The sequence below is a fragment of the Oncorhynchus clarkii genome, chromosome 2 (assembly GCF_045791955.1).
Source record: "Oncorhynchus clarkii lewisi isolate Uvic-CL-2024 chromosome 2, UVic_Ocla_1.0, whole genome shotgun sequence".
Taxonomy (NCBI): domain Eukaryota; kingdom Metazoa; phylum Chordata; class Actinopteri; order Salmoniformes; family Salmonidae; genus Oncorhynchus; species Oncorhynchus clarkii.
Window position 1 is genome coordinate 16,004,306 of NC_092148.1, and position 13,080 is coordinate 16,017,385.

General features: G+C 42.5%; 1 protein-coding gene across 2 annotated transcripts in view; it reads right to left on the reverse strand.

Moving 5' to 3' along the window:
* Positions 1 to 13,080, reverse strand: part of LOC139422783 (basal cell adhesion molecule-like) — a 100,050-nt gene that overhangs the window by 24,722 nt on the left and 62,248 nt on the right. For both annotated transcript variants that reach the window (XR_011635758.1, XM_071174130.1), the window contains exons 2-3: positions 10,401 to 10,531; positions 9,949 to 10,168 (exon numbers count right to left, since the gene is read on the reverse strand). Coding sequence is in view for 1 of the 2 variants with exons in the window: in XM_071174130.1 (XP_071030231.1) it covers positions 9,949 to 10,168; positions 10,401 to 10,531 (351 nt within the window). In the remaining variant the exon portion in view is untranslated. The remainder of the gene's footprint in view (positions 1 to 9,948; positions 10,169 to 10,400; positions 10,532 to 13,080) is intronic.

Genomic DNA, 13,080 nt, shown 5'->3' on the forward strand with positions numbered 1-13,080 from the left:
GTTCTCTCTCTCTCACTGCTGTATGTTCCCTCTGTTTCTATCTCTCCGTCATCTATGTATCTCTCACTCCCTCGCTCATTCACATGCAAGGTCATGGTATCGCAGCGAGACCACAGCTGCCGTCTGACTATAAAAATAAACGGCAGACATTTAATAACATTGGCGTGATCTTCCTATCTATATCTCATCTCCCTCTATCTGTCTCTCTCTCACCTCCCTCTATATTTCTCTCTCTTTCATCTCCCTCTATATTTCTCTCTCTTTCACCTCCCTATATTTCTCTCTCACCTCCCTCTATATTTCTCTCTCACCTCCCTCTATATTTCTCTCTCATCTCCCTCTATATTTCTCTCTCTCACTTCCCCCTATATTTCTCTCTCTTTCACCTCCCTCTATATTTCTCTCTCACCTCACTCTATATTTCTCTCTCTCACCTCCCTCTATATTTCTCTCTCTTTCACCTCCCTCTATCTTTCTCTCTCTCACCTCCCTCTATCTTTCTCTCTCTCACCTCCCTCTATATTTCTCTCTCTCACCTCCCTCTATATTTCTCTCTCTCACCTCCCTCTATATTTCTCTCTCTTTCACCTCCTATCTTTCACTCTCACCTCCCTCTATATTTCTCTCTCTCACCTCCCTCTATATTTCTCTCTCACCCCCTTCTACATTTCTCTCTCACCTCCCTCTATCTTTCTCTCTCTCATCTCCCTCTATATTTCTCTCTCACCTCCCTCTATATTTCTCTCTTTCACCTCCCTCTATATTTCTCTCTCTCACCTCCCTCTATATTTCTCTCTTTCACCTCCCTATATATTTCTCTCTTTCACCTCCCTCTATATTTCTCTCTCTCACCTCCCTCTATATTTCTCTCTCTCACCTCACTCTATATTTCTCTCTCTCTCTCACCTCCCTCTATATATTTCTCTCTCACCTCCCTATATATTTCTCTCTCATCTCCCTCTATATTTCTCTCTCACCTCCCTCTATATATTTCTCTCTCACCTCCCTCTATATTTCTCTCTCTTTCACCTCCCTATATATTTCTCTCTCTCACCTCCCTCTATATTTCTCTCTCACCTCCCTCTATATTTCTCTCTCTCACCTTCCTCTATATTTCTCTCTCACCTCCCTCTTTTTCTCTCTCACCTCCCTCTATCTTGCTCTCTCACCTCCCTCTATATTTCTCTCTCACCTCCCTCTATATTTCTCTCTCACCTCCCTCTATATTTCTCTCTCTCTCTCACCTCCCTATATATTTCTCTCTCACCTTCCTATATATTTCTCTCTCTCACCTCCCTCTATATTTCTCTCTCACCTCCCTATATATTTCTCTCTCACCTCCCTCTATATTTCTCTCTCTTTCACCTCCCTCTATATTTCTCTCTCTTTCACCTCCCTATATATTTCTCTGTCTCTCACCTCCCTCTATATTTCTCTCTCTTTCACCTCCCTCTATATTTCTCTCTCTCACCTCCCTCTATATTTCTCTCTCTCATCTCCCTCTATCTTTCTCTCTCTCACCTCCCTCTATATTTCTCTGTCTCTCACCTCCCTCTATATTTCTCTCTCACCTCCCTCTATATTTCTCTCTCTTTCACCTCCCTATATATTTCTCTCTCACCTCCCTCTATATTTCTCTCTCACCTCCCTCTATATTTCTCTCTCTCACCTCCCTCTATATTTCTCTCTCTCACCTCCCTCTATATTTCTCTCTCACCTCCCTCTATATTTCTCTCTCACCTCCCTCTATATTTCTCTCTCTTTCACCTCCCTCTATCTTTCTCTCTCTCACCTCCCTCTATATTTCTCTCTCACCTCCCTCTATATTTCTCTCTCTCACCTCCCTCTATATTTCTCTCTCACCTCCCTCTATATTTCTCTGTCTCTCACCTCCCTCTATATTTCTCTGTCTCTCACCTCCCTCTATATTTCTCTCTCTTTCACCTCCCTCTATCTTTCTCTCTCTCACCTCCCTCTATATTTCTCTCTCACCTCCCTATATATTTCTCTCTCTCTCATCTCCCTCTATCTTTCTCTCTCTCACCTCCCTCTATATTTCTCTGTCTCTCACCTCCCTCTATATTTCTCTCTCACCTCCCTCTATATTTCTCTCTCTTCCACCTCCCTATATATTTCTCTCTCTTTCACCTCCCTATATATTTCTCTCTCTTTCACCTCCCTCTATATTTCTCTCTCTCACCTCCCTCTATATTTCTCTCTCTCACCTCCCTCTATATTTCTCTCTCACCTCCCTCTATATTTCTCTCTCACCTCCCTCTATATTTCTCTGTCTCTCACCTCCCTCTATATTTCTCTCTCACCTCCCTCTATATTTCTCTCTCTTTCACCTCCCTCTATATTTCTCTCTCACCTCCCTCTATATTTCTCTCTCACCTCCCTCTATATTTCTCTCTCACCTCCCTCTATATTTCTCTCTCACCTCCCTCTATATTTCTCTCTCTCACCTCCCTCTATCTTTCTCTCTCTCACCTCCCTCTATATTTCTCTCTCACCTCCCTCTATCTTTCTTTCTCTCTCTCACCTCCCTATATATTTCTCTCTCTCACCTCCCTCTATATTTCTCTCTCACCTCCCTATATATTTCTCTCTCTCATCTCCCTCTATATTTCTCTCTCACCTCCCTCTATATTTCTCTCTCACCTCCCTCTCTTTCTCTCTCTCACCTCCCTCTATCTTTCTCTCTCACCTCTCTCTATATTTCTCTCTCACACCTCCCTATATATTTCTCTCTCTCACCTCCCTCTATCGTTCTCTCTCTCTCCTCCCTCTATCTTTCTCTCTCTCACCTCCCTAACTCTCCCTAATTCCTCTCCCTTCACTCCTCCCCCTCTATATTACTCTCTCTCCTCTGTCTTGCTCCTCATTGTTCTTACAGGTGTCTGTTTGCTGACTAGAACTGTCAGAAATGTAACACATTATTTAACATGGGTGTCAGTTTCCACACACACACACACACACACACACGTGAGGGAAATGGAGGCAGGATGTATGGTGTCAGTGAGTGTATCACTGTTTCCCTTTCTGCTCAGACCATTATACCTGCTGCTGTAGTGTAAACCTCCCTAAGGAAGCCCATTGTTTCAGAACACTCAGGCTATTTCTCAGCCCTTGTAGGGAGTCATTAAAAACTGCTCCTATTCAGTAGGGAGAGGAAGGCAGACAAAGAGGAGATACAGTACTTTAGGGAACAGTCCTGAGTGGCCTGTTAAAGTCTATAGTCAGGTATTTGACTTGTCGTAATTAATTGTATCAGTGCTCCATTAAGGTACTCTTTATAATGCAGGCTGTATCACTACCGGCCGTGATTGAGAGTCCCATAGGGCGGCGCACAATTGGCCCAGCGTCGTTGGGGTTTGGCCGGTGGTAGGCCATCATTATAAATAAGAATTTGTTCTTAACTGACTTGCCTAGTTAAATAAAGGTAAACATTTTTTTAAATAATAATGTCACCTATGACATCTACTTTACAATGTGTGAACTAATAGCCATTTACATCCTAAGTTATTCCTTCAGACTTGAATGTCTATAGGGCACATGCATGTTAATGAATGACTTACTGAGCCTTTTAAACAGCACTTAAATGGTTAATGAAGTGTCACTCAATTCTCTAACCAACACCATTCACCCTCTACCCCCATTGGCCCAACCCAAAATAATGATATTTATTGATATTGGGCCATCCCCAAACACTATATTCCTGGTGTATTTTAACACCAGGAATAGGATTGCTAATGTGTTGGGGTTGCAGAGTGTGACAAGGACACAACGACCTGGTCTGGGGTCAGCTCTCATCGCTATGGTGATAATTCAGGAGAATTCTGGACGGTCATTAAGATGACATCTATTAGACATGACAGATGCAATTGAACTATTAATAAATTGTGTCAAGTGTGATGTTCATAGGACTAATTGACCTCTGGGCAGCTTATTAGAGATCGTTTTCTTACAAAGATGAAATGTTAAGGTGCAAGAAAGAGTTTTACTTTCACTACCATTTATTATCTCAATCATTTTACGTCGTTCTACTCGGTATTTAGTTCATGTATAATGCTTATTATTGACTACACCCTGCAATGCAAAAATAATATTGGTCATCAAAAAGAAAGGAGGCCCACTCTTCATATAATTAATTAAAATGCCTTTATTAGTATGGCATGTTCAATAGAAACAAAGTTTTAAAAAACAGAATTTGCGATCAGGAAACAGACTACAGTGTCAAATCTGCTGAATTGGAGAATCGCTTCTTGAATCAGTGCTACAGCGTTCAGGTCCTGAAAGATGCAGGTATAAGGGCTGGATTACTTGACAGAGAGAACTTGTTACGAAGGGGAGAGCCTCGTGATACATCAGAGAGTGTATTCTGTTACAAAATACAGCACTGAAGCAGAGAACATTCAAATAACCATTACAAATAATTGGGGAATCATCCAAAGTGATACGCTACTACGCCAAGTCTTTCCTGAGCCACCAGTCATAAGTGTTAAGAGATGTCCTACCCTAAATGACAAATTCGTCCACAGTTATCTTCCGGGTGACTCAAAAAACTTGGCTTGACCACAAACCCAAGGGCTCTCCTAAATGTAACCAGTGCAACCATTGCAGTAATATTGCACAGAAGAAGTATTTTGTTGACACAGCTTCCTAAATGGAGTATCACGTCAAGCACTTTATTAAAACCAGTTGAGTCTATGGGGGCGCTATTTCATTATTGGATAAAAAACGTTCCCGTTTTAAGCGCAATATTTTGTCGCGAAAAGATGCTCGACTATGCATATTATTGACAGTTTTGGAAAGAAAACACTCTGAAGTTTCAGAATCTGCAAAGATATTGTCTGTGAGTGCCCCAGAACTCATTCTACAGGCGAAACCAAGATGAAACGTCAAACAGGAAATGAGCAGAATTTCTGAAGCTCTGTTTTCTAATGTCTCCTTATATGGCTGTGAATGTGACAGGAATAAGCTTAGACCTTCTGCCGTTCCCCCAAGATGTCGGCAGCATTGTGACGTATTTGTAGGCATATCATTGGAAGATTGACCATAAGAGACTACATTTTCCAAGTGTCCGCCTGGTGTCCTGCGTCGAAATTGGTGCGCAACGCCAGGTGCAAGTATTTTTCCATTTGATAGAGAGGAGAAACCAGGCTTCCACGAACTATATATCATCGAAGAGATATGTGAAAAACACCTTGAGGATTGATTCTAAACAACGTTTGCCATGTTTTCAGTCGATATTATGGAGTTAATTTGGAAAAAAGTTCGCGTTTTGAGGACTGTATTTTCGGGTTTATTTGGTAGCCAAATGTGATGTACAAAACGGAGCTATTTCTAATACACAAAGAATCTTTTTGGAAAAACTGAGCATTTGCTATCTAACTGAGAGTCTCCTCATTGAAAACATCCGAAGTTCTTCAAAGGTAAATTATTTTATTTGAAGGCTTTTCTTGTTTTTTGTTGAAATGTTGCCTGCTGGATGCTAACGCTAATGCTAACGCTAAATGCTACGCTAGCTAGCTACTGTTACACAAATGATTGTTTTCCTATGGTTGAGAAGCATATTTTGAAAATTTGAGATGACAGTGTTGTTTACAAAAGGCTAAGCTTGAGAGATGGCATATTTATTTCATTTAATTTGCGATTTTCATGAATAGTTAACGTTGCGTTATGGTAATGAGTGTAACAGTACAAGTTTAGACCGTCCCTCGCCCATACCCGGGCGCGAACCAGGGACCTTCTGCACACATCAACAGTCACCCTCGAAGCATCGTTAACCATCGCTCCACAAAAGCCGCGGCCCTTGCAGAGCAAGGGGAACTACTACTTCAAGGTCTCAGAGCAAGTGACGTCACTGATTGAAACGCTATTTAGCGACCACGCTAACTAAGCTAGCCGTTTCACATCCGTTACACTCACCCCCCTTTTGACCTTCCTCCTTTTTTTCCGCAGCAACCAGTAATCCGGGTCAACAGCATCAATGTAACAGTATAAGTTTTAAACCGTCCCCTCGCCCATACCCGGGCGCGAACCAGGGACCTTCTGCACACATCAACAACTGACACCTACGAAGCGTCGTTACCCATCGCTCCACAAAAGCCGCGGCCCTTGCAGAGCAAGGGGAACTACTACTTCAAGGTCTCAGAGCAAGTGACGTCACTGATTGAAACGCTATTTAGCGCCCACGCTAACTAAGCTAGCCGTTCCACATCCGTTACATGAGCTTGAGTCTGTATTCACGATCCCGGATCCGGGACGGCTAAGTGCTAGAGGTTAACTGTAAAACCACTCATGTCATCTACAGATTGGAATGTCCACAGTGCAAGGTGTTCTACATTGGACGGACAAAGAGACGCCTTCAAGACGGCTTAGCGGAACACAAGTACGCCATACGGGTAGGCAATGAAGACGACCCCATGGCAAGGTACTACAAGTCCCTACACCATGGCAACCCTGACTCCCTACAAGCTATGGGTATTGATCATGTTCCGGCCTCTATTAGAAAAGGGGACCATCTTAAACAGTTAAACCAAAGGGAACGTTTTTGGATTTACAAACTACAGGCCACTAAATACCCTGGTTTAAATGAAGATATGGATTTACAAACTACAGGCCACTAAATACCCTGGTTTAAATTAAGATATGGATTTACAAACTACAAGTCACTAAATACCCTGGTTTAAATGAAGATATGGATTTACAAACTACAGGCCACTAAGTACCCTGGTTTAAATGAAGATATGGATTTACAAACTACAGGCCACTAAATACCCTGGTTTAAATGAAGATATGGATTTACAAACTACAGGCCACTAAATACCCTGGTTTAAATGAAGATATGGATTTACAAACTACAAGTCACTAAATACCCTGGTTTAAATGATGATATGGATTTACAAACTACAGGCCACTAAATACCCTGGTTTAAATGAAGATATGGATTTACAAACTACAGGCCACTAAGTACCCTGGTTTAAATGAAGATATGGATTTACAAACTACAGGCCACTAAATACCCTGATTTAAATGAAGATATGGATTTACAAACTACAGGCCACTAAATACCCTGGTTTAAATGAAGATATGGATTTACAAACTACAGGCCACTAAATACCCTGGTTTAAATGAAGATATGGATTTACTAACTACAGGCCACTAAATACCCTGGTTTAAATGAAGATATGGATTTACAAACTACAAGCCACTAAGTACCCTGGTTTAAATGAAGATATGGATTTACAAACTACAGGCCACTAAGGAACCCTGGTTTAAATGAAGATATGGATTTACAAACTACAGGCCACTAAATACCCTGGTTTAAATGAAGATATGGATTTACAAACTACAGGCCACTAAATACCCTGGTTTAAATGAAGATATGGATTTACAAACTACAGGCCACTAAATACCCTGGTTTAAATGAAGATATGGATTTACAAACTACAGGCCACTAAATACCCTGGTTTAAATGAAGATATGGATTTACAAACTACAAGCCACTAAATACCCTGATTTAAATGAAGATATGGATTTACAAACTACAGGCCACTAAGTACCCTGGTTTAAATGAAGATATGGATTTACAAACTACAGGCCACTAAATACCCTGGTTTAAATGAAGATATGGATTTACTAACTACAGGCCACTAAATACCCTGGTTTAAATGAAGATATGGATTTACAAACTACAAGCCACTAAGTACCCTGGTTTAAATGAAGATATGGATTTACAAACTACAGGCCACTAAGGAACCCTGGTTTAAATGAAGATATGGATTTACAAACTACAGGCCACTAAATACCCTGGTTTAAATGAAGATATGGATTTACAAACTACAGGCCACTAAATACCCTGGTTTAAATGAAGATGTGGATTTACAAACTACAGGCCACTAAATACCCTGGTTTAAATGAAGATATGGATTTACAAACTACAGGCCACTAAATACCCTGGTTTAAATGAAGATATGGATTTACAAACTACAAGCCACTAAATACCCTGATTTAAATGAAGATATGGATTTACAAACTACAGGCCACTAAGTACCCTGGTTTAAATGAAGATATGGATTTACAAACTACAGGCCACTAAGTACCCTGGTTTAAATGAAGATATGGATTTACAAACTACAGGCCACTAAATACCCTGGTTTAAAGGAAGATATGGATATACAAACTACAGGCCACTAAATACCCTGGTTTAAATGAAGATATGGATTTACAAACTACAGGCCACTAAATACCCTGGTTTAAATGAAGATGTGGATTTACAAACTACAGGCCACTAAATACCCTGGTTTAAATGAAGATGTGGATTTACAAACTACAGGCCACTAAATACCCTGGTTTAAATGAAGATATGGATTTACAAACTACAGGCCACTAAATACCCTGGTTTAAATGAAGATATGGATTTACAAACTACAGGCCACCAAATACCCTGGTTTAAAGGAAGATATGGATTTACAAACTACAGGCCACTAAGTACCCTGGTTTAAATGAAGATACGGATTTACAAACTACAGGCCACTAAGTACCCTGGTTTAAATGAAGATACGGATTTACAAACTACAGGCCACTAAGTACCCTGGTTTAAATGAAGATATGGATTTACAAACTACAGGCCACTAAGTACCCTGGTTTAAATGAAGATATGGATTTACAAACTACAGGCCACTAAATACCCTGGTTTAAATGAAGATATGGATTTACAAACTACAGGCCACTAAATACCCTGGTTTAAATGAAGATATGGATTTACAAACTACAGGCCACTAAATACCCTGGTTTAAATGAAGATATGGATTTACAAACTACAGGCCACTAAATACCCTGGTTTAAATGAAGATATGGATTTACAAACTACAGGCCACTAAATACCCTGATTTAAATGAAGATATGGATTTACAAACTACAGGCCACTAAGTACCCTGGTTTAAATGAAGATATGGATTTACAAACTACAGGCCACTAAATACCCTGATTTAAATGAAGATATGGATTTACAAACTACAGGCCACTAAGTACCCTGGTTTAAATGAAGATATGGATTTACTTCTATCTTGGAGTTGTATTTTTATGATAACATAGCTACAGTATTTCACCTTTTAATGTGTATAGTATTGCTTACTAGGTGAGTCCAATCAATTGTTTAACCACTCCCTCTTCCAATTAGGGCTGATTGAAAAGCTGTTCAAAAGAGGACATTGTGTTCCTCTTTATTTGTTCTCCCTGACGAAGGCCATGCAGCCGAAACGCGTCGGTTTTTAAAACTTTGTTTCTATTGAACAAGCCATAATAATAAAGGCATTTTAATTAATTATATGAAGAGTGGGCCTCCTTTCTTTTTGATGACCAATTTACCCCTTTTACCAAAGAGCACCTTCTATCTACCAAAATGTACTATTGTGTACCTTAGTAGCGCTTCCCACAATAATATTGTTAATTAACTAAGTTTGTACGTTAATCGTTGATTTAGACGCTCACACTCACACACAACACACACACTCTCACCCAGCACACACAACACACACACTCTCACCCAGCACACACAACACACACACTCTCCTCCAGCACACACAACACACACACTCTCCTCCAGCACACACAACACACACACTCTCCTCCAGCACACACAACACACACACTGTCCTCCAGCACACACAACACACACACTGTCCTCCAGCACACACAACACACACACTCTCATCCAGCACACACAACACACACACTCTCATCTAGCACATACAACACACACACTCTCATCCCGACAATCAAAATTCAGCCGGCATCCCATACAGCGAAGACCGCATCGGTCACTAAAGGTCACAGTAGGGTCACTCTAAAGGTCACAGTAGGGTCACTCTAAAGGTCACAGTAGGGTCACTCTAAAGGTCACAGTAGGGTCACTCTAAAGGTCAGTGGTCAGTAACTCACAGAAGACTTTGAGCTGTGTGATGGCCTCTCCAACCCCGGCAGGGCCAGCAGTGACCTGGCAGTAGAAGGGCAGCTGGTCCTCCACCGCCACGGGGGAGATGTTCAGAGAGAAGTCCCTTCCCATTGTCACTCTGTCGGACAGACGTGTCCCCTCATCACTCTTCCCCTCACCGCCCGACACGGAGCGGAACGCAACACGCTTCCTGGTGCCACCCTCCTCCTGGTGAGGGGAAGAGGAGAGAGGGGGAGAGGGAGGAGGAAGGAGAGGGAAAGAGAGGTAAGTCTACACCTGTTGTATTTGGCGCATGTGACAAATACAATTTGATTTGATTTGGGTATTTAGTATTCTACAGTATACTACTGAATTCTATAGTAAGCACTGTAGTATTATATAGTAAACTGTAGTATTTTTCAAATGTGGGAAGCCAGGAGTAAAGTAGTAGGAGACTTACAATGAACCACTCTACGATGTTCTTCGGGGAGGGAGGGATTTTGAAGGTGCAGGGCAGAATGGCTGACTCTCCCTTGATCACCTCCACCTTGGGAGTCACTGTCACTGTCACTGTCACGACGGCCCAGCACACTGCAGAGAGAGAGAGAGAGAGAGAGGGAGAGGGAGAAGGAGAAGGAGAAAGAGGTAGGGAGGGAGAGGGAGAGAGAGAGAAAGAGGGAGAGGGGGGAAAGAGAGGGAGGGAGGTAATGATTAGTTATTGAGGCACTTTCACATTATTATGTTGAGTTTAAATACACACGTTTTTATGTCAAACACCTATTATTATATAAAAATGAGTCTAAAACAAAATAGGAAAGTTCAAACAGCAGAAGATAAGAGAATGTTTGCTGATGGGAAAGACGAGGGGGCTACCAAAGGGTGTAACGTTAAACACACATGCCACACACTGTTCAACACTCCATACCAAAGATGTGTGTGTGTGTGGCATGATATACGTAACACACACACACACACACACACACACACACACACACACACACACACACACACACACACACAGAGACCAGTCAGGGAAAGAAGGAGAGAGCGATTGATGAGGGAAAGGATGGAGGGAGGTAAATAGATGGTATGGATTCCAGAGTCCAGATTGTCTGTCCTTTAACTGAACCTACCAGCTCCTGTAACTAAATGAAGCCTACAGATGTGTGTGTATGGGTGTGTATGTGTCTGTGTTTGCATAAAGCCCTGAGCTTCTGATTGTTTCTAAAGAAAGGTAAAAAAGCTAAGACAGCTGAGTGGCGTCCAGGTAGGTCTTTATCAGTGCTGGAGCACACCTTTTCCTGTGATGCCCCAGACAGATAACACACACAGAGAAACAAACAGACAGACAACAGCAAGAGGCAGCAGTCTGTGACGAACCCCAAACACACCTTATACTCACTGAGAGACACAAAATCACACACAGAGAAAAACACTGTCTTTCTAAACATGGTACAGGGACAACACGTCATTCTGGGATTGTGCCATTATAGTATTCTAGTATTGAAGAGGTACATCTTCAAGGACCACACAAGGCCTTGTCGGGTGCATCTCCATGTATGAAAACCACTGTACTGTCGCGTATGAAATGAAGATGGGCCATTTTCATAGTAATGAACAAACAGCCTGACAGACGGTTATTTAGGACAGAGTAGAACACAATGGGTAGAATATAGAAGGACACTCTAAGTCAGAAAGAACAGAGTGGCCTTTCTGGCAGGCAGCTCAGTGGAGTCTACATTCAACTGGAACATTAGGATGCACACAGTGTCTTAGATATCAATGAGAGGAGGGGAGAGAGAGAAGGGACAGAGAATGGTTCCTGGGGGGATAGTGACAGTGGGGAGGTCTCTCCCTGCTACCATTCTCCACTCTGCTCCCCAGCAGGCAGTAACAGTGGGGAGGTCTCTCACTGCTACCATTCTCCACTCTGCTCCCCAGCAGGCAGTAACAGTGGGGAGGTCTCTCCCTGCTACCATTCTCCACTCTGCTCCACAGCAGGCAGTAACAGTGGGGAGGTCTCACACCTCTCACTGTTACCATTCTCCACAGCAGGCAGTAACAGTGGGGAGGTCTCACACCTCTCCCTGCTACCATTCTCCACTCTGCTCCCCAGCAGGCAGTAACAGTGGGGAGGTCTCTCCCTGCTACCATTCTCCACTCTGCTCCACAGCAGGCAGTAACAGTGGGGAGGTCTCACACCTCTCACTGTTACCATTCTCCACAGCAGGCAGTAACAGTGGGGAGGTCTCACACCTCTCACTGCTACCATTCTCCACTCTGCTCCCCAGCAGGCAGTAACAGTGGGAAGGTCTCTCCCTGCTACCATTCTCCACTCTGCTCCCCAGCAGGCAGTAACAGTGGGGAGGTCTCTCCCTGCTACCATTCTCCACTCTGCTCCACAGCAGGCAGTAACAGTGGGGAGGTCTCTCCCTGCTACCATTCTCCACTCTGCTCCACTGCAGGCAGTAACAGTGGGGAGGTCTCTCCCTGCTACCATTCTCCACTCTGCTCCACAGCAGGCAGTAACAGTGGGGAGGTCGCAGTTGACCCTACGCTGTAGTGTTCCACACACACAGACAGCCTGTAGCATAATCAGCCAGGGGAGATCTTTACTGAATACACTTACACACATGACTGCAAAATATCATCAAATACAACAGGTGTAGACATTTCAGTAAAATGCTTACTTACAAGCCCTGAACCAACCATGCATTTTTAAGCAAAATAAGTGTTAAAGTATTTACTAAATAAACCGGTACAGAGTCAACGTGCGGGGGGGTACAGGTTAGTCGAGGTAATATGTACATGTACACACTTAGACGAGGTACGATCACAAATATCCTACCAACGGGTCATCAGAAAGTGTTATATCCTATGTTTCACGGAATCGTGATTGAATGACGCTGCACCGGCAAGATAGAACAGCACAGTAAGACGAGGGGAGGCGGTCTGTGCATATTTGTAAACAACAGCTGGTGCACGAAATCTAAGGAAGTCTCTATATTTTGCTAACCTGAGAGTATAGAGTATATTCTGATAAACTGCAGGCCACACTACTTGCCTAAAGAGTTATACTCAGCTATACTTTTCATGGCTGTTTATTTACCACCACAGACAGATGCTGGCACTAAGACCGC